General features: G+C 36.2%; 2 protein-coding genes across 4 annotated transcripts; one reads left to right on the forward strand and one right to left on the reverse strand.

The window, feature by feature from the left end:
* Nucleotides 1-11,644: 11,644 nt before the first annotated feature.
* On the forward strand, nucleotides 11,645-13,611 carry LOC113733055 (germin-like protein 5-1). The gene is made up of 2 exons (XM_027259189.2): nucleotides 11,645-12,082; nucleotides 12,863-13,611. The coding sequence occupies exons 1-2, from the start codon at nucleotides 11,968-11,970 to the stop codon at nucleotides 13,402-13,404; spliced, it is 657 nt and encodes a 218-aa protein (XP_027114990.1). The 5' UTR covers nucleotides 11,645-11,967; the 3' UTR covers nucleotides 13,405-13,611.
* Nucleotides 13,612-14,946: 1,335 nt separating this feature from the next.
* On the reverse strand, nucleotides 14,947-20,316 carry LOC113733056 (glutamate--tRNA ligase, cytoplasmic-like). Of its 3 annotated transcripts, none has more exons than XM_072081038.1 (7): nucleotides 19,924-20,268; nucleotides 19,575-19,671; nucleotides 19,059-19,212; nucleotides 16,705-17,828; nucleotides 15,937-16,404; nucleotides 15,613-15,845; nucleotides 14,947-15,308 (listed from the first exon to the last, which is right to left on the reverse strand). In XM_072081038.1, the coding sequence occupies exons 1-6, from the start codon at nucleotides 20,061-20,063 to the stop codon at nucleotides 15,618-15,620; spliced, it is 2,211 nt and encodes a 736-aa protein (XP_071937139.1). In that variant the 5' UTR covers nucleotides 20,064-20,268; the 3' UTR covers nucleotides 14,947-15,308; nucleotides 15,613-15,617. The 3 variants fall into 3 exon arrangements, with proteins under 3 accessions (XP_071937139.1, XP_027114993.1, XP_027114991.1); XM_027259192.2 differs by lacking the exon at nucleotides 14,947-15,308 and having other exon boundaries at nucleotides 15,373-15,845; nucleotides 19,924-20,069; nucleotides 20,194-20,316; XM_027259190.2 differs by lacking the exon at nucleotides 14,947-15,308 and having other exon boundaries at nucleotides 15,373-15,845; nucleotides 19,924-20,069; nucleotides 20,177-20,280.
* Nucleotides 20,317-21,928: the final 1,612 nt, after the last annotated feature.

Consider the following 21,928-nt stretch of genomic DNA (forward strand, 5'->3'; position numbering starts at 1 on the left):
CATACTAGCTCAAATGTGAAAAACGACTTGTATAATATAACGTGCTTGACACTTTTTTTTTACCATGCTAGTGGTCGCGTTCAATTGTCCATTAAAATGTAAAATAATCCTAAAGAAAAAGAATGAATGGCCGAAATGGTCACTTAACTATATAAAATGACACCCTTTGATCATCAAACATTTCTTATGGCAAAAAAGGTCACTAAACTCGCATAAGCGCACCAGCAGACTCATTTTACCGATTTTTACCAGCGAATCATCCGGTTACAAGGCTACGTAGAGTGGAGGAATATTTGTGAAAGGGTAAAAATATCCCAAAAAAATATGGTAAACCTGTTTCTTCCTTCCTCGCAAGTTGTACCAAAAAAAATTTGCTAGAGTGATGATTCAGACGAGGTCCATGATGAAAGAGAATATGAAGATGAAAGACAATCCCAAAGCCATTGGAGTGATGATTCAGACGAGGTCCATGATGAAAGAGAATATGAAGATGAAAGACAATCCCAAAGCCATCAGCATGGCAAGAGAAGTCGTCAATATGAGAGGGAATTCAATAGAGCTTGATTTGATGGAGAAAAAAAATACACAACTATCACTTAAGAAAATGTTCAAGTATGAGAGGGAATACTGATAGGTACTATCACAGCACAAGAAACACAAGAAACTATCACTTAAGAATATATTCAAGTAACTTATTGAAGATGGATTTTTTATTTATTTAGTTTTTGTTTGGGGAAGATAGAGATGGATATTTAATCCATGGATTTTCCTCATCAAGTTTCAAAGCCAAAGGGCACTAATTTAGTCACAAATTCCTGAATAAATGCACAGGGACTTGTATTGCTCTTCAAACACTTGCTGATCTAATCAATACCCATTAGAACTTATCTGACAGACAGTAACATAATTTGATTTGGGGATACATGAACTAGGCCTTGTTTGGATTGCAATTTTTCTTCAAAAAACTTTTATGTTTTTGCAAATACATTTCTTAGTAACCTCTTATATCTCATATATATTAAATTATTATAATACATTTTTCTATAAAAACTCTAGAAAATAGCAATCCGAACAAGGTGGAACTTCACTTTTCATCCCCTAATCCAAATGCTCAGAGAATGTATTGATGGTTTGATACCGTAGAAGACTACTACGCACTAATAAACGCTATCCATAACAACTAGGGATAAATTCAAAAACCTCTCCTGAGGTTTTTGGCTATTTCACTCACCTCATTACAAGTTTTAAAAATTATATTAATTTTCCTTGAGATTTATTATCTTATAACATCTAGATTTAATCAACAATTAAAAGTGATATTATGAGAGAGAAAATAATATGATTCTACTATTGTCCCTCATCTACTAAATTGTTTAATTAATCTAATACCTGCCCAAAATATTAACGAAAATACTAAAATTTGCTATTTATCACCAGAGATTAAATCACATATAGCATCAAAAATAGTATTTCATTCTATATATTTAATGTAAGATTTAAATTGCTCTTTTTAGCTACAAACTCATTGTCAAATATGATCAACAACAAATAATCAAAAAATCTATGACCAAAATATTACAAAGAGTAAACTTTAATATCATAAAAATCTCAACAAATACCCTTAATATGTTGATAAAAATATTTATGATGTTAAAATTTGTTCTTTGTAATATTTTGGCTGTAATTTTTATTATTATTATTTGTTATTGATCATGTTTGCTAATGGATATATAATTGAAAAGAGTAATTTGAATATTGTATTAAGTGAAAAATATAAAATGATATAATATTTTTTGATACTATATGTGATTTCATCCCTAATAATAAACAGGAAATTTTAGTAGCTTTATTTTATATGCGGATTGGCATTAAATTAATTAAATAAAGTAGTAGACGAGGGATAATGATGGAATCATATTATCTTCTCTCTTTCAATATTACTTTTTAATTATCGATTGGATCTAAATATTACAAGATAATTAACTTTAGGAGAGGTTAGTATAATTTTTGAAACCTAGAGGGAGGTCAGTAAAATAGTTAGAAACCTCAGAGGAGGTTTCTGAAATTATTCCTAACAATAAATCAAGCTATTGCCGCCCACTCAGGCTCTGAGTAAAACTAAAACTCAAAATAAAAACCGCAACCGCTTCAATTTCAGGCTATTGCCATTGCCACCCGGCCTTCAGTTTTTCAGTCTTTCCTCTTTCTCAAAACTCTGCAGACGGCCTTCGTATTCTTAGACCCCATTTTGCAGAACCCCACAACTTTCAACGCCCATTCTCAAGTTTTAACCCCTTAATCCCTTCAGACAGTGATCGACGTGAAGCTTGTGGGTTTTGCATTCGCATTTGCATTTGCATTTGCATGCCACTCTTGTTTTGTGCCAGTTTGATCAAATCTTCAAAGATGGTCAAATCTTCGAAAAATAGCCGTAAGTTCTTCCTTTTCCGAAGCCCATTTTGTATGTTTGTGTAAATTCGCTTTTACTGAATGCAGGGGTGCATCCATGGTGAGGTTTCTTGTAAATATTTGTACTTTCTCATGTTTCTTGATGTTTATCGATTAGTGGGCCTCATGATCACAGCCTATTCTTTTTTTCTTGGTAATACTATAAACATCAAGATCTCCTGGAATGAACATTACCGCCAACTGATAGTCTCCTCTGAACAGTATTTGGTCAGTCAGGCAGCAGCAGCAGCAGCCCTTCAGGTTCAGGGTCTTCATCGGTCCATGGGCAAATGAACTGCCCTTCGTCTTCAGGGTCTTCGTTGGTTTATGGCCAAATTAACAACTCAAGCAGTAGTACATCTTCCCTCAATAGCCCAGGAGGTTATAAAAATCCCTTTGCTTCATATGATGTTTTATATATTTGGACAGGCATTGTGATTGCAGATTGTTGTTTTTTGATGTTGGATATTCATTGTCTTTCCTTTCCTATTATTTCTTATTCTAAACTTAGAAGTCGTTACAATGATGCAACCTGTGACCAAGGATGTGATATGTAGTTCTACCTAGTTGAATTTGTAGAGTACGGCATCTGCGCTGCTTTATTTAGAATTTCAGTTGGTTTCTTTTTCTATCTTCTTGTAGGATATTTTGCCTCTAATCAGAACCCTCAGCAACCATGTCAACAGACGCAAGTTGGTCCCCTTCATGTCACTTTTAGCTCGTCAGATCAACCTGCTTTTGGGTTTTGGTTTGGTACTCGTGGCAGCTCCTGTGAATCAGTATCCATTGGCTCTTCTGCGAGTGTGTCTAGTAGATCACCTTTTGGCTCTCGGAATGAAAAGTCTATTCTCGGGAACTCAGGCTCTCAATTTGGAGTATTAGGCACTATTAGCTTTGGTTTGTCAAACAGCACTACCTCTGGCTTTGGCCAGATATCATCATTTGGTTCTGTGCATGTGAATCCTGCTTCAAGCAACAGAGGACATGGATATTCAAGTGCTCCTGCATTTGGAGCATCAGGCACCAGAAACGTTGGTCCATCAAACACCAGATCCTGTGGCCCTAGCCAGAAACCGTCATTTGGCCAGTCAGTGTCAAGCTTTGGTGGGAGCAACTTGCCTGGGAAGACTCCATTTGGTACTCAGAATTCACATTCTGGTAAGTATAACCTATGCTTCGCATTAGTAGCAGTTGAATCGTAAAATGACTCTTTCAAGCTTAGCATCAAAAGAGAAGAGATGCAGAGGTTCTTGCCTTTTACTTTTGTACAAATTTGTTAGTTGCTTCTGTATCTTCATTTAACTAACATTGACTTCTCTGCTCTTCCAAAGGAACAAATGACTCTAGACTGGCAACCCAAGCAGGTGGTCAGGTTATCAATGAGCTACAGTATGTGCATCCTAAAAACTCTCACTATAACTGACCATCTTTCTTTTGTTTTCTTTTATCCATTTTATGTGAAAATTTTCCATATGAGCAGACCTTCCCTGTAGTAATTCAACTTTTTGATAAACTGTTTATGTGAAAGATTTTGGCTACATAAGTGCAGGTGATTTTTTTTTTTTTTGGCAGAATGTTTTCTCAAACCTTGATAGATAACTTTCCATCATAACGCCTATGATCAACTCATTGAGATGCATGGACTGAAAATTTTTTTGAAAATTCTGGATGAGTCCTTTTCAATTTTACATTGGCAAGAAGTTTCACCATCCCTCTCTCTCTCTCTCCCTCTCGCCCTCCCTCCCTCACTCCCTCTCCCTCTCTTTGTCATACATGTACACAGGTGTAAGAATATGTTTTGTTTTATTGTATTCCCTTGTTTTGTGCTTTGTTCAGGAAGCTGTCTGAGCTTTTACTCTTTGGAATGCTCTCCTATGTGTTAGCTTGTTTTGTATTGATGGGTTTAATTGCTAATACTGTTTCTTCAGGACAGCCTCTCTCGCTGCTGAAGTCGTTCAGTCCACTGGCTCAAACTCTTTTAGGTCACAGCACGAACTGCAGATTTTAGTTGATGACCCTGGCTGTACACTATCAGTCCAACTTGGGAATCCTGGCATACATGTAAGTCTCAAAATCTGATAGCAAATCTAGGGAGCATGATAGCAAATCTAGGAATCCTATATAACAATTACACTTATGACTGCAAACGAATCGAAACTATTGAAGAAGAGGGAAATGGGGCAGGGACGGTTGCACCTGCAACCGTCCCTGAGCGGTTAATGGCCATGATTTGGCCTCAAAAATTTGTGCGGCTGAGATTACAAGTTGTAACTCAATTTCCACGCCATGTGTGGGTCTCACAAAAATTTACTCTAAAGTTACGCGATGTGCAAAAAAAGTTACACGATGTACAAAGAAAGTTACGCGCAGTTGATAATGACCAAAACCGCCTGGGACGGTTGCAGGTAACCGTCCGTGCCCCGAGTCCGTGTGAGGGAATCTACAGTCGAAGAGGGGAAACAAACTATTGATGATTGACATAAAGGTGAAACAGTTAAAGAATTTGATATAAGTAATTGATTACCACAGCATCCGCTTCTGGTTGTGCCAAAAAATGGCTAGTCGAGGTACGAAGAAGTATGCTGATTCCGAGACTCCTGTGAGACCTATCACTCAAAGAAGGAGGCTGTTCAGCTGCACTGGTGGCCTTGTGAGTCGATCTCGAGTTGGTCGAGTCGAACTCGAGTTTAAAATATTAAGCTCGTCGGCTCGCGAGCTCGAATATATATATATATTTTAATAGTAAAATTACATGTATATCCTTAATAATTTATTATTTATTAAGAAAAAAATATTTTTTATTTATTTTTTTAAAAATAAAATAACTATTTTTATTTTTTTGAGCTCAAGTTCTAGCTCGAACTTCAAAATTGTCAACTCATCGAGAGAGCTGCAAACGAGCCGAGTCGAGTCGAGTTTTGGTCTAATCGAGCCGAATCTTAACTTAGTTTTATCGAAATCGAACTCAAGATTGTCAACTCATCGAAAGGGCTGCAAACGAGTCGAGTCGAGTCGAGTTTTGGCCAAATCGAGCCGAATCTTAACTTAGTTTTATCAAAATCGAACTCGAGACTTAGTTTTATCGAAATCGAACTCGAGCTCGAGTTCGAGTTCGATAAAATAAAACTAAGGCAAGATTCGGTTTGATTAGGTTAAAACTCGACTCAATTCGACTCGTTTGTAACCCTAATTACACTGCAATGTTTGCAACAAAAATATGCAGAATACGATTATTAAAGGATAAGAAAAATCCTTGAAACGCGATCCTTCTCCATTCGTCAGTAAAATTATCCGTTCTTCTTTCAACTTGTTGTAGATGAAACTGTCTACTATGGAACTGGATTGTAAAAAGTGACATGGAGTTTGAGTTCCTCAAACCTATGACTACTATTCAAGGATGTTGTTGGTACACACTACCAATTAGTCTGTCATTTTCGCTAAAAAAATGCAGCCTGCTGTGAAATGATAATAAATTTGTGATTAGGCAGGATGGATTACTATTTTGTATCCGTTTGGATTACTATTTTTAGAAATTTTTTGTAGAAAGATGTACCGTAGTAACTTGACATTTTCAATAAGCTCTAATTCTCTCGCATGTATAGGATTAATTGTTCCAAAGCATTCTAGTGTAAAGAATTCTTTATAGCATGAATCAATTGCAATCTTGAATCGTATTTTATTTCTTTTCCTTTTCCTAAAAAAAACATTTATTTTCTTCTACATGTGGGTGATCAACCAGCAATAAAAATTTTGGATTCAATTTTCCCTTGTCATTTCCATTCCAATTGCTTAAATCTCATTCTTCTTAAAAAAAAAAGGACAATCGACCAAAAGGCCTATGGAAAAAAGCTTTAGTTTTGGGCCAATATTGTATTCCATCTACTCTTCGTGATGGCCATAGTGCTTGACTCATCAGGCATTGCTTTTGATTTCAAAACAGCCCAAGTTCAAACTAAGTCGGTCACATTGGGCTTAGTGCCACACCCCTTTGAAAACTTATTAACATGGTTTCAACACTCGCATTTTTTTTTTTCGAAATGTTATTTACACTCCCATTTTTGTTATTCACACTCCCTCGATCATTTTAATGATATAGTTTTCATTCATTATACTATATGATAAAACAAATGGTGGAAGTACAAATAATAAAAAATAGTATATTGGGATATTTCCCTTTTGGATATTTGGATATTTCCCTTTTATTTTTTAGAAAAAATATGGTTTCAACACATTAATAACGGATGAATGGATGTATGTCGCTTCTCTTGGGGGTTTCTAATTTTTCAAGGGATGAATACAAAAATTTATTTATTTTCACTTAAAATCGAGTTTTGTAATTTATTTGTAGATTCGAAGTATTAGACTACTAATAAACTTTGTATCATATAAATCTGTTGAATTACGGCTTAAAAAAAGTAGTTTATAGACTTATTCTTTCGTTATTCCCCCCCCCCCCCCCCCCCCCCCCTCCTCTCTTAAAGATCCATGAACTATGCTGTATATGAAGCCACATTTTAGCAGATTCGTAATGAAATAATAATGAGTGTACATTTGAACTTTTTTTCCCTTTTAGTTCCTATTAAAATTGTCAATGCCAAATAACAAAATATATAAAACTGAATAATGATGTCATTTGGATCCCATTATTATTCTTGACAAACAAATCTTCTTGTCAATCCAATCTTCTTGACAAACACATCTTTTCAAATCAAATTCATGTCAATTCAAACACATCTGATGTTGAAAATTCATGATATTCCTAATTTCAAGGTATTTGTCTGTTTTCATTAGAGAAGCCTGCAATTAATTTTTCCACATCCTTGTGACAATTCAACTGTCTCATGATTAGGCTTCAGACCTTACTCATAGTGAAAGGCTACCTATCTTTGCTAAAGGGACCTAAGTGAGCAAACAAATCCTTCAAACTTTGCTAAAGAATCATCCTCACATCTCTCCTCTCTCTTTTTTTTTTTTTTTTGCCAAATAGAGCAATTGGGGTCTATTCTTTGATCATAATTCTTTGCTTTTCATATCCATAAAAAATTATTTAAATCTGCCAACATTTCTTTTTTAAAAAAAAAAAAATTACTTACAACTATGACATAAATTGATGTAATACTTGTCACAGATTTCAATTTTCTTAGAAAAAGAAAAAGAAAATCATTTGTAATCTTTCCACCACTTTCCCTTGGAGAGACATAACTACAACCACCAACCCTCAACCCAAAAAAAAAACAAAACAAAACAAAAGAAGGGTTCTTTAATACTATTCTGATTTCTGATCTATTGAAGTACAATTTGTTACACAAGGCTGCTTGTCCATATACAAGCAGTGGAAATGTGGAAATTAATGAAGTAACTTTTTCAAGCTTACGCATAAAATCTGTCTTCCCTTTAGGCCACTTTCTGGTCCCTCTGTGCTCTTGGTTGATGGAACAATTAAACAACTGCTGTGGACAAAGGGCTTAAACCTCCTAATCTCATTATGTACCAAAGACTAATCATCATTATATAATGAATCAATGATAATGATTTGTACCGAGGAAGTAGATCAACACTTAAACAGGACTCAATAAAAAAATCAATCTGAAAGCGGCCTTAAAGGTTATACATATATAATTTCTTCCTCTTTTTCTTTTTCTTTTTTCTTTTCAAAACAGATGCAATGATTTATTGCCAATATAAATTTGGTCACAAGTTATCCAGCATGAAGCAAGTATAGTAATTAATTTGCCCATTTCCACAATGTAAATTAGACAGTATAGTCCCGAGATTTAGTACAGAAAATTTGAACAAGGAAGACAAATTTTCGTTAACCTTCAAAAGGTAACTTAATTGGATTGCAAGAATTACTGATATATACGTGCTTAATCTAGAAATACTTGTACACCAGATGGAAATTAAGTTTATTTAGTGCACAAAATTATAGTGCTAATTATAAGTTCATACATCACACTGGCTTCTTTAGTTACACTAATCGTAATTTGTGCTTGGTGCCAAATTTTTCATGCGAAGTAATCATGGCTTGAATGCTAGCAGACTTGATGATAGATAGATAGATAAGCCGTCAACGTAGGGTTGTTGCATGTTTATATACTCTACGTACAATGCAAGAAGTTCCATTTCTTGAAGAAATATTGGAATGTCCCTTTTGCATATAATTATGCATGTCTTCCTCTTCCTTCCTTGGCAGATTTTGGAAATGCTTTGCTGGCCCCAACACACCAAACAATGACCTATCCGTTCCATGCAAGGCACTTTGACTTGGCCAACGCGTTAGAGATTATTACTATTTTCTTCACCTACAAAAATCTTTAACTGCATGCTTCTTGCCTTTGCTTTGCTTTGTTTTTTGAGTAGAGAATGATAAATAATAATCATATTTTTGTGTGCAAAAAGACGGTTGGATTTATGGAGAATGCGATTTGTCTTTGCAGAGTTGTTCAGCCATTTAGCTTGATTAATTCTTTATATGATTCGACTATATAACCAGCTACTCAGTTACCTTGCAACTAGTAATGGTGATTCTGAGTTCAGTAATGACATTGATTCAACTTTTTATATCCAAAACTGATCGAACATAATAAGATAGTACGTGCAACTGAAATATTTCCTTTTTTAATCCTTTTAATGTCTGGATAATGTTACCTCGGTGTGGGAGCCTTATTTAGAGACCTCATATTTAGGTACAGATCATAGATATTTTGGACTTAAAAGAGTAGTATAGTACTACAGATGGGAGCCTCATATTTAGGTACAGATCATAGATATTTTGGACTTAAAGAGTAGTATAGTACTGCAGAGAGAGTGAATACCCCTTAAGATTTTAGGGATAGTTTCACAAACATCCCTCGAGGTATGTCTTAATATCACTTAATATTCTCGTGGTTTCAAAAATGTCTTTTACCTCCCCTTGATTAACATGATTCGCAACATAATTTGTCACTACTGCTCATGCATTAAAAAATTCATAGATAATGAGAGATAATAATTTACTTCCATTTGGACCCTCTTGTTATCCTTTATATAAATATTAGAGGAGCAATTAAGACTAAAACAAACCTAATAAGCAAAAGACAAATTGGTAGAGATGTAAGTGCAATAAAGAGAAGTCGCAATTATAAATGGTACTTTTGCTAATTGTCGTCTTCAATTTTTGTACATTTCAAATTCTTTTTTTTTTTTTGTGCAAACTTTAGTTAATCAATTAAAGATTTCTAGAAGGATAATATCATCAATTTACTACCTATGATAGAGAAATCTTGTCTTGTCAATCTGACAAGGGAAGCAAGAGAGATTTTTGAAACTATAAGAATACTAATTGATATTAAGATAAACCTCAGGTGAGATTTGTGAATTATCCCAAGATTTTATTGAGGACCATTGGAGGGCGTCTTCCAATCCAAGGGTGGTCAAGAGAGAAAATGGCCAAGCAGGGCAATAACCACCATCAAAATTTTGTAATTTCTTATGCTATAGAAAATCAATACTTCAAGAGGCGAAATGAAAGGTGGGATTATATAATCTTGAACTTCTCTTTCAAAATGAAAGTTTTCATTTGGCTTTTTAGAACTTTTTATGTCAGGGAAGTAGGCTCCTTTTACAAATCTCTGCTACTCCAATTCCCAAAGTGCTTTCACTGAGGTATCATCTTTGAATTTTCTCTTTCCATCAATTTTTTTGGGGGGCCTCTTAGCAGTATAAAGGAAGTTTCTTGTCCATTAGTCCAATATTTTCAGCTAATTGAGCCCCACCTCTTGGTCTAATCCTTTCATTTTTTTTTATATATTTGTTTCTGAGGTCATACTGCAATTCTTAAAACCAAACTTGGACAAGTGTTAGATATTCGTTTCAATCATTGCAACCCTGTCTCAAAATCAAATAATCATCAACTTTGGCCTGTTCTTCCTCGTAAATAAAATAGAAGTATTTTCCATTTGGTATAATTAAGAACTGCACCAGTCCCATTTTCGTTAATGCCATTCTTGGCCGGCCTTGAATTCTTTAGGTGTAATTTTCAAAATTACACTGGGGAGGTGCTTGATTAGTGGCTTTCACGATAAGTTAACTTATGAGTTTTAATTTCAATCATACCCACATAGTATAATATTTGTTTTAAGGTCAATTGGAACCAGTTAATGAATTTCATAGATTCCTTCTCGGGGGTTTCATGATTAACTATTAAAAAGTAGAGTTTCACTTATCTATTATTAGTTTTTTTTTAGATTAATCTTGAATACATTAAAAGTGTATATACTAATACCCTTTGATTGATAATAATGCCACATCTGCAAAAAACGAAGTTTAAATTCAAACAAAAAAAAAATTAAGCGACTTGCATCTGAGGGTGCTAGTGCATACATTTTCATTATATAAAAGATTAATCTTTATTTTCTTTTGATTGCTAAAATCTATTGCTGTAAAGTTATCAAATACTCAGTGGTGTTCTTATCAAACCTGTTGTTATTCCCCAATTTACCATTGTAACCGTACCTAAAGTATAGTCATAGTGATTGTGGAAGTCGAACCAAATATTACTATTGAAACTAAATCCCATTTCTTGTCTCAAAACCCATCTACCAAACGCACCCTAAGTGCTACAGCTAAATTTACTACTATCAACGAAGAAATCAGAATTAAATTACTAACCCTGAATTCCAAGTAAATCTCAAAAGCCGGCAACTATTGAGACCATCGAGGGAACTAATAATCTAACCCTCAACCCCCCTTGATCGATGTGGGATTCTTGTGGTAAGGCCTGCTACTAAATGTGTACTAACCCCCAAGGCACTCTGCTACAGCTAAATTTACTACTGGAAGCTAAGTTTTATGACAGATCATAATAAGCAGTTGTATCATACCAGTTGATCTCTCTCTATCTCTCCCCCTTTATTTTTTTGGGGGTCAAATGTAGATAATAGATTATCCTAATGTTAACCTACTAGGCACTAGCTTTAGATTATGTACTTCTAGAACAGATCGGAGATGTATTAGACTTTTCCAGCTGTGTTCTACCCCCAAAAAAGGGGGGAATTTACAGCTCTGAACTCTGACAATGTCGGTCAAAGAAGCTCAAAATTTTAGCAAGAATTGTCTGCATATGCAGGGACCCCATCAAATAATATCCCCATCAATGGCCCTAATCTTCATCCCTTAACTTTGGGTTGAAGGAGGCAAGTTTCGTGCTTTAACATTCATTCACACTTGACAATTCACGTTAAAGATTCCTCCATAGTTTACTTTAGTCCCCTTCCAGTTCCCCTCAGTTACCTCTTCCCCCCATCTTCTCAGTCTTCAACTTCAAGGCTTCGACTTCTTTACTTATAAATAAACTCCCACTTTTGTCTTTCCATTTGTCCCAGTGTCCCCAACCCCAACTAACTTCTCACATCTGTCTCTCTTTCTTTCTGTGCTTCACCTTTTTCCAGCTTTGATTACTCCCTTTTGGTCTTTTCCAATTAATACACACACACAGATACATAAACCATAAACAACTTTTGTTTCTGCACCAATATCAGCATGGCTCCTAAGTTGGTATTCTTGATGCTTATGGTCTTCTTGACTATAAGCTTCAATCAGGTGTTAGCTTCAGATCCAGACATGCTTCAAGATGTTTGTGTTGCTGATCTCACAGGTACCCCAAGCTGACTTCCTCTATCTTCTTTTAGATTATGGACTGTAACATTAATAACGTTCATTGCTTAGTTTTTCAAGTTCCTTTAACCTTAGTTGGTAATTGGCTTCAATTCTTGATCCAATACAAGCATTTAGGTGTGTTGGTAGTTGTTAGTTCCTTGTCCTTTTCTTGCACATTTTGACATTGACTGCTCTTTACTTTTCTCTCTGTGTTGGTGCTGATCACTCTGTTGGAAATCAACACACCAACTAGGAAGATATTTATCAGACATGTACTGTGTATATGCATTTTAGCTGCTGCCTTGTGCCAACTACTTTCGCAGCTAGTCAACTACTCTGTTTGGGGTCGGATTTAATGTCTGTCAGACTCATACCTAAAATTTTGGTCCATGAGAATTTAAAGTAGTGATGATTCAATATTGTTCAGTCTCAAACTGTACATGATAGGACCAAAGATACATTTATGATAATTAATGTTATGCAGTTATCTATCTTGTAAAAGAGAATTAATCTCTGAAGCATGATAGCTGTATTCTAGTAGTAATTATTAGACTGCGTGTGGAGGAAAAAGAAGAAAAACGCTCGCCTGCTCAAATCTTGTTTGCTTGCCGTTGACATGAAGATCTACCCCTTGAACAAATGCAGGGAGATAGCATCTTTGATTAGGATTTTTCTGAGCAGGGTTCAATCTTACGTTTGTTTTACTACGTGCTAATACATTGCTCGAAATTGTGACTAAGATTTTACTCCTCCTGTTCTTGTTATTCATCAAAAACAGGTAAACCGAAGGTGAACGGATTCATTTGCAAGGAAAATATAACGGCTAATGACTTCTTCACCACCATCCTTGGCACCCCAGGAGCCACCAACAATACCTTCGGGTCAGTGGTCACGGGAGCCAATGTTGAGAAGGTCCCTGGTCTCAACACCCTAGGTGTGTCCCTGTCCAGGATCGACTACGCCCCTGGTGGCCTGAATCCACCCCACACCCACCCCCGTGCCACAGAAATGGTGTTTGTATTGGAAGGTGAACTAGATGTTGGGTTCATAACCACTGCCAATGTCCTCGTTTCCAAGTCCATCAAGAAAGGTGAAGTATTCGTCTTCCCCAGAGGCCTAGTCCACTTCCAGAAGAATAATGGGAACGTGGCAGCAGCCGTTATCTCGGCCTTCAACAGCCAATTGCCTGGAACTCAAGGCATTTCAGTAACATTATTTGCATCTAATCCACCAGTTCCGGATAATGTGTTGACCATGGCATTCCAAATTGGTACCAAAGAAGTTGAGAAAATCAAATCAAGGCTCGCCCCCAAGAAGTAGATGATACACTGATTTAAAAGCAAGACGTCGTATTCATGTTGTTCTTCAAAATAAAAAATAAAATAAAAAAAAAAGAAGCGGATTCGAAGTTAGTTTGTCATTTCATGTCATTTCAAATTTAGTTTGTCAAAGTTAATGTTGTAAGTAAAATGCATGTGAATTTTGTCTTTGCTTGACAACACAATAAAATGTGATTGTTCCATCCAAGTAAGGTTCTTGATGGGGAGATTGCCTTGCTGCCATGTCCATTTGATATTCAACTTTTAGTTGATTGCCTACATTTGTGCATGTCCAACTATATATGTATTTACAGAGGTAAAGTCCTTGTTTTTTCGTTCATACACGAAGAAGCCAATTTACTTGAGAAACGCTAGAAGAGAAAAATCTTCTTCTTACCTGCTGGTGAAGTGACTATGTTCGACAATTATGGCTATCCAACTCAATTTCTCGAATTAAAATTAACAACAGTCCTGCAATATAATGACATACTTGTAAGAATAACAAGGCCGCAAAGACATACTTGTAACTTTTGCCCAGAAACATGTTTTCCAGTTTTATTAAACAAAGATCAAAATTGCTCCCAAGATGGTTAGTTAGCAGCTTTGGAGCCACTCCTCTTTCCTTCATAAAACCAGATCAACCGAATGACTTAGCTACCAAATATAGTAGCTAATGATAACTAGAGTTGATTATGCTTGATGCATTCAATGTAAGTTAAGTGATTGGAGTTGATGCATTCATGAACTGCAAAGTAAGTAAGTGAATGATAGATATAAGGCTGCTACCAAGTAAATGATTGGAGGGTAGGTGAATCTTAAAGGTCTGGGCTACCTAACAGTTTAAAAGTTGAGCTCAAGTTTGCGGTCCTCTCTCACTAGGGTAGAGTGGGAAACAATTCTTGATTTTGCTTAATTAGTACACAAAAGTGATACTAATACCACTAATAGCCACATTATGGCACAATCTATCTTCTGGCTTAGATGTGGACACCAATCCCCAGTTCCCCACACCCTCATCTGCTGCATTCATGGGAGGAGCAAGTGAACCACTTGATACTATTTTTCCTGGCTTGTTTGGTGGGGGTCTTTGAAGAGCTAAATTTTGATTGCGATGCACTTTAAAGGAGCTAGTTACTAAGGTTGAAATTCTAAAAATTACAAATTCTATATTCAAATTCCAGTTTCCTCCTCTCCACTGTTTAAATCTTACTATTCCTTTGCTCTAGAGTAAAAAAAGGGGAAAAAATAGAGGAGGTGCTAATGAACCACTGATTAATCAGTAAGCCTTATCAGTTGGATCATTATTTGCTTGTTAACAACTCTAGTAAATCCATACACTGATTTATTAGCAACAATCCTAATCATCTGCTCGAACGTGTCAATACAATAAGCAAACCTGCAATAATTTTGCCCATCTCTATCATCAAGCAGACATTGAGGTCCCCGGGATTAGTTTGCTCCACTTAGTTTAATGGGTAATATTAGTTGTCATCTAAGTGATTGCATTTCTCAATCTCCTCCTAAAAATAGCAATCCCAACGAATAGGAATGAAACATGGCGCCACTAATTTTTTAAGCAGTCCAAACGGGTAAAAGCATGGCACTACAAATTTTTTAAGCAAAGCTGTCATTGCCATGATTTTCTATTCTGTATCTTTTTACAGTCTACATAAAAAATACTTGCAAGGGCAGAACAAGCCAAAAAATAACATAGTGCCAATTCCTAGTTCTAAGTTCCCAGCTCAGATCCGTATTCAACTAATTCTACGCCTTCTAAAACATCCGGCCACGTTAATTATTGGCTCGTTCACTTGTCATATGAATGGCACTGCTCTGCTCTGACCAAGACCAGTTCAACGGCTATATCTCGCCCAGCAAAATAGAATAACGAAAGCTTGTACTAGTCTGGGAGACATGGAAAATAAGAGTGAGGAGAAGAGAGCAAAAGAATATGAGGAAGACTAAGGGAAGTTAAAAGTCGTCAAAAACGTTCATATGATTCAAGTGATCCTGAGCGCGTTGCATGACACTACAAAAATGATAATACAAGCATCTTTAAGAATGCAACATACAACAAATAGAAAGAAAAAAGAAAAAAGAAAAATGACTAGTAACTCTTGTGTAGTTTCACAGTGACAAATTGGCTTACAACCAACAATCCCACTAGTGGGCAGAATAGATAGCATTCCCAAAGTTAATGCAGAATGACCTGTCTTAAGTTCTGAACTTCATCACTGTGGTTTGCTTGCCATCTGGGATGGCAAACAGTACTAGGGGCTTTGAAGGTCTTATGAAGGGAACATCGCATCTGAAGTACCCTTTTCTCTCCAGCTGTATTATGTCACCACGCTTCAAGTTCCTCATGTTGGGATCACCAAGAGCAGCAGTCTCCATCTTGGTACATGGATTAACAACATCCACGAAATTTTCATCCTCCTCGAGCTGCAATTGAAACATATGCAAACTTCAATCAGCCCCAATTAGGACAGATACATTTAAATGACAATTGATTCAACCAGTAACAAAGGATTACCTTCTTTTTAGTGATCAAATAATCAAAATCCACCAAAGAGAGTGTAACAAGCTCGTTAGTATCAGGCAACCACGTGAGCTTCAACTTTGTTGTTTTGACAGATCCTTCAAGATGCAAAACACCAGTTAATTGTGTTACATTGCCCTCTTGGTCCTTCTCGATTTCCTTTACTATAGCATTGCCCCAATCCATTAAAGTCACTTCCTCATTAGCTGCGATTGATCGGGCATCATCCTGGTCTATCCATATTCTCTTGGTGTACGTAGTTGCTTTCTCCCCAGCACCTTCATACTTTTTATGCTTAGGTATGATTCGCACAAATGGATCCTCAGGGCCATCAGTTAGAGTCAACAAGACCCGTCGTTGGTCTATAACAGCTGTATGTCTGGGACAGACTGGATCAATAATTTTCTTATTAATGGCCCAAAGCTTGTCCCATTCCATGAGATTGAGATTCTTGGATGCCCCCTAAGATGATTACACCAAAAACAAGTTACAAGTCTATTAGATCAAGGAACTAACTATTCTCTCCCCTGATATACCCTCTACCATTCTGTTTTTGAAGCACAAAAAGAGTAGTAGAAATGAAAAACTGAAGCAAGCAAGATGGAAACTAAAGAATGCACAACACCCCAAAAAAACGAATTTCAAAGAGCAACTAATAGGAGGAAATATTAGAAATGCATTGCATTGCCAGCCTCATTCCATCAAGTTGGATGTTGAACGAAACAGACATACTTGGATTGTGGTCTTGAAAAAATATCTTACCTGTTCCAGCATGAACTGTATCAGTGCCTCAATCTTCAGCCCCCTGCGTACTATTCCCTGTACAGTAGGAAAACGAGGATCATCCCAGCCATCAACCTTTCCATTTTGAACAAACCATAGCAGTTTACGCTTGCTAAGAAGTGTATAGACCAGATTCACCCTGCTAAATTCATATATATGAACTTTTTGAAAACCCATATCCGTCTGGATCCAGTAGTATTGATCATTACGGTCATGATACTCACTAGATCGAAGTGCATGGGTAATACCTTCCACGGCATCAACAAACGGACATGCAAAATCATAAGTAGGATAGATTTTATATTTAGCACCAATCTTGTGGTGAGGAGTCAAATTGCAACGGTAGTATACTGGGTCACAAAGGGACTTGTTTGGATCCTGCATATTCAGCTTGCCTCTGAGGCAACACATCAAACCCCTTTCTGATCCAGCAACCATTTCCTTCCATAAGCTCAGATTCTCCTCCACGCTATTGCTTCTACACTTGGATTCTATCCCATCCATCCGTTCTTGCTGCATTTTTTCCCGAGTTGTGTCATCAACATAGGCTTTACCCTCATGAATCAATTTCTCGGCCATTTCTATCATGTTGGGAAAGTAGTCTGATGTGTAGGTTACAGCCTCATAGGTAATCCCCAAAGTTTCAATATCTTTGAGAAGATTATCTACGAATTCACTGCTCTCCTTATCAGGGTTCGTATCATCAAAGCGCACAATCAGCTTACCGTCATATTTCTCAGCAAAATACTTGTTTAACAGTGCTGCTTTAGAATGACCAATATGTAGATAACCACTAGGTTCTGGAGCAAATCTCACCCGTACTTTTCCAACCTGTGCATCTGGAAGATGCACCTCAAATACAGGTCGGTTCCCTCCCACACCCTTCTCACTTACAGTGCCATTCACACTATTGGAAGACGAAGTAGAAACCTGTTGATCTCGGACTTTAGAAACTGCTTGAGTCCCTAAACCTTTTTTTCCAATATACATTGCAGTCACTTCATTCAGAGCTGCATCAAATTCGTCATGTATAGAGTTGAACCACCGTACTAGATTTTGATATTTCTTGGAATTGCGTAGACTTTGCCATCTCTGCCCTGTTCCTGCAAATGAACTAGTATTGAGAACCCATCCTGGTATGCTAGTAGAAAAGGGTCTTTATTTAGAACAAACTTCTAAAAGTGAGAAATAAAGTTACAGGAGAAAATGCAAAATAGTGCTCCAACAAAAAAAATCTACTTTACCAAAAACAGATCAACCTTAATCATCCTCATCCAAATACAACTAATAGGGGCTCAAAACCAGATCAATCTTTATTGCTTACATATTATTCTCCTGACTCACACTTCAGCATCAAATACATATTTGACCAAAAGAGGTTCACCAAGTCTAAATTCTGGAGTGCCCTCCAATGTCAGAAAAACTTTAACATCTAGATATACCTTTTTTTCTATTTTAAATTATATGGAAATTTTTAATTTGGATTACATTCACATATGGCCACTGATTTCAAAGACATTGAAGCAATAAAAGGAGAGCAGTCACGTGCTCAATGTGAGGACTAAAATAATGTCTATCCAAGGTTTCTACGATGGGAACCTTATATACCAAATGAGTCCACCAGACTGCTTTCCGTCATGAACAATAAGCAAAACCAGATAAATTTCAACCTGGCAAAGGCTCAAAGAGTCTAAGTTAGGCCACACTTTCTGCCCAAAAAAACAAAAGAAGGGCAAATCCAGGTGCTATGTAGCCACCAATCCATCAAATAATTCATTTTATATGCTAAAAATATCAAATCACTTCTGTACGTTTGAAGTAAAACATATGCTACTATAGCTAGGAAATAAATTTAAGATAAAATCAACAGTTAACCAAAACTAATAGGCAACTGCTGTTATTTATGCAAAGTTTGTACATCGAACTCAACTGACACTAAATCAATGTATAGGTTGATATCTACTTGTCCTTGAGGTATTTATGTAGCTAATGTATCATAGCCATAACACCTACATCACTCGTAATTTCAGTGCTCACGGATGATTTGGATCCACCAATTAGGATACGTTCAATAAGGAGAGGAGGAAAAGAGGACAAATGTAATCAACTGACTGAGCTCATTACAACAATTATGAAAAGAAGATTATATTACTTGTACGAGTCAGAGAAAATTTCTCCACTTAAAATTCATCCATCCAGTTTATGCTCCATCTCCTGATATGCTGGCTTAGAGCGGAATATTTGATTAAAAAAGAATGAGGCTTAATAGTCACTAAATACAGATGCACAATTAACTAGGCAAACTAATAACAACTGGAGACACAATATTTTACCTGCAAGTGCTGACCAGATTGCTATATCTGCAATTGACAGACTATGACCGACTAAAAAAGTATGCTGCAGTAGATATCTGTCCACATAGCCACATGCCCCTTCAAATTCAGAGCCAGAAGAGAAAACAGGGGCATACTCAAGCCATTCATCAATCTACAAGACAGATAAAAGGACAATTTAAACAACAAAGTAAAATGGAATTCTATATCTTCATTTACCACATTAGAACTAACAAGAACAATTCAGTAGTCAATAAACAAAAACTGCCACAAATGTGTTTATTGGACATTCCAAACAGAGTAATCAACACTCCTTTTTTTTTTGGGTGAATATATATATATATATATATATATATATATATCTTTGTAGCATGATGGTTGTTACTGGTAGTATCCTCTCAAAAGACGTTAACTGTATGCTAATTAAGCGTCACAATAAATAGCTTATGCCACACAGGCGGATGAAAAAGTTGCAATTAAACACATTTAAGCTGCAGGCAAGCAATAAAAAGGCACCTGGGTGGACTCAAATGCATCCCTATTGTAAAAATCTGGAATCTTTGCAACCCGGCCGATGTATCGCAGAAGCACATACAGTCCCCGCAGTTTTCCACTGCATCCAAAAAATTGAGTTACTACAAAGCTCAATCACCTCATTGAGCTATATAAAGACGATTGCATCATCTGTTAATATTATAAGAAAAAAATGACATCTCCAGAATAACAGAATAATCGAAATTTCATCCCACCAATATGATAGACAAAAAATTCCTCAAGCTCACAGGGCAAAAGAAGGAACTTAAGAGTTGGAAAAAAAAAACTCACAAATCCGACAGAAAGGGAAACATTAAAACGGAGAAATTACCCATCCGAGAAGTGGAGGATAGGGGTTGAGCCAGAAGGGAGGGAAGGATCAGTAGGGAGAGAAAGACCGGCGATTTTAGAAGCCACAATGACGGCAAGTGGCGGAGCATCCGCCGGAAAACACAGCATCTGTATCTCCATTGGCGCCTAATTTAGTAGGAAAAAACAAAAAAAAAAAATGAAATGTAACGAGAGAGCAGAGGTGGAAGGGGTTTAGGGTTTTATATAGTTAGAGAGAATCAACGGCGCCAAACCAAAAACTGGGGGCTACCAAAAGCTGGAGCGCAGGTAAGATTCCCGTTGAGTTTAGCCAATACTATTCGACGACGACGAGACAACGATTTGAGGTTTTCCCTTTTTTTTTTCAAATTTAACTTATTTGGGCCGGGATCAGCACTGGTGCTGGGCCTTTGTGGTCAGATCTTTTATGTCCAAAGACGGGATCTGTGTGATCAGATCTTTTATGAGAGCTTCCCTAAACCCAAATTCAATTGGTAGAGAGTAGTGATTTATTTTATTCTTCTTTTAGTGATTTTTCTATGCGTTTGGTTTTCTTGAGTGAATTTGATGATCAACCAGTACGTTTTCTTCATACTCTTGTAATTGTTTGTTGTTTTAAATTGGTGATTAATTTGTATGACCATCGAGGGACTTTTTTGATAATTCCTTTTATTTCAACAGATTTTTTTGAAATTTTTGATCAATGGAATAGGTTTGAATAACATTCAATAGAAAATTTGAAATTTTTTCTTTCTTTTTCAAAAGCTTCTCCTTTCCTTTCTTTTACGAATTCGAGGACAAAGGGTTAAATCTCAGAGAGGATTGTGGCAACAAGGACTCAAACAATCGTGTGGCAGCAAGGTTTAGAGTCTTTCCTTAAATCAAATAAAATCCCTTTCCTTCCCTTTTCCTTAGAAAAAGAAGAATTTGATGAGTATTAACTTGCGTTTTCAGACTCAGACCAGGTATCGAGTCAGCCGAGATCAAGGGGCAGGGGTCAATGGGTTCGATCGGATTCGATGGGGTTGAACCGGATGATGTCATAAATAAAAATTATTTAAAAATTAAAATATTGTATATAAAATCCCTAAAAGTATGTTAATATGAATAAAGGTATATTCTTATATATTTGATGTTTCAAATATATTTAACAAGAAAATACAAAGAAATTAGAACAATCAAGTAGCAATTTATATTATTTAATGAACTTTAACAAATTTAGAATTAAAATTATAGATTTGATTAAAAAAATAACATCAAATTTTAGGACAACATTTATAAAGTATGAAATATTTGAGGTATATTATAAGTTTTAACAATTTAGGGATCAAAACATAATATTGAAAAAGTTTAACCTTTTTTTAAAAAATGCTCTGGTTGAACCGATTTTTCCGGTTTTTTCCCTGTCAACCCTGGTTTTTGACTGGATTTTTTGTCTTCTAGTTTTGAAGAACAACTCGGACCGAACACTTGGCCGGTTTCAGTCCGGTCCGAGTTATAAAACACAGGTATTAACTTGATCTCTACATGTGAAAGAAAAAGTTTACTTGTTATTGTAAAAATAGGAAGAAAGAAAAAAACGGAAAAAAGATTTATTAGTGCAAGTGTCAAGAAAAAGCAAAAATGCCAGTCTTGAGAATAATAAGGAAATAAAACGTTGGTGAATATCATTGATTTACCAAATTACAAGTTAAGGGGTGTATGTAAACACAAAAATCCCGTTCTTCTTTACAAAATTCAATTGAGATGCACTTCTCTATCATGCGCTTGGGCATAAAGGATTTGGACTGGCACCTCCTGTGTCCAATATTGGTTCCTAATGCATAAGCTTATTAGCTTAAGATGATTTTTCATAGGAATCTTATGATACATCTTTCTTCCAGTGGCCATTTGTTGAAGTTGTTTTGTAACTTTTGTTGCACCTCTCCTGCTCGGATGGAATTTGTAGCTGTTTGTTTCAGAAGTAGACAGTTGACGGGCAGAAAACGGACTGCATGAACTATGCA

Source organism: Coffea arabica, chromosome 2e, assembly GCF_036785885.1.
Source record: "Coffea arabica cultivar ET-39 chromosome 2e, Coffea Arabica ET-39 HiFi, whole genome shotgun sequence".
Lineage (NCBI taxonomy): Eukaryota > Viridiplantae > Streptophyta > Magnoliopsida > Gentianales > Rubiaceae > Coffea > Coffea arabica.

Excerpts from the sequence above, each read along its gene's own strand:
- LOC113733056 (XM_072081038.1), bottom strand. The coding sequence starts at position 20,063 with ATGGAGATACAGATGCTGTGTTTTCCGGCGGATGCTCCGCCACTTGCC. Across the intron at positions 19,213-19,574 it reads ATGCATTTGAGTCCACCCAG|ATTGATGAATGGCTTGAGTA; the intron begins GTGCCTTTTTAT and ends TCTGTCTTGTAG. Across the intron at positions 15,846-15,936 it reads ATTTGATCACTAAAAAGAAG|CTCGAGGAGGATGAAAATTT; the intron begins GTAATCCTTTGT and ends TTTCAATTGCAG.
- LOC113733055 (XM_027259189.2), top strand. The coding sequence starts at position 11,968 with ATGGCTCCTAAGTTGGTATTCTTGATGCTTATGGTCTTCTTGACTATA. Across the intron at positions 12,083-12,862 it reads TTGTGTTGCTGATCTCACAG|GTAAACCGAAGGTGAACGGA; the intron begins GTACCCCAAGCT and ends CATCAAAAACAG.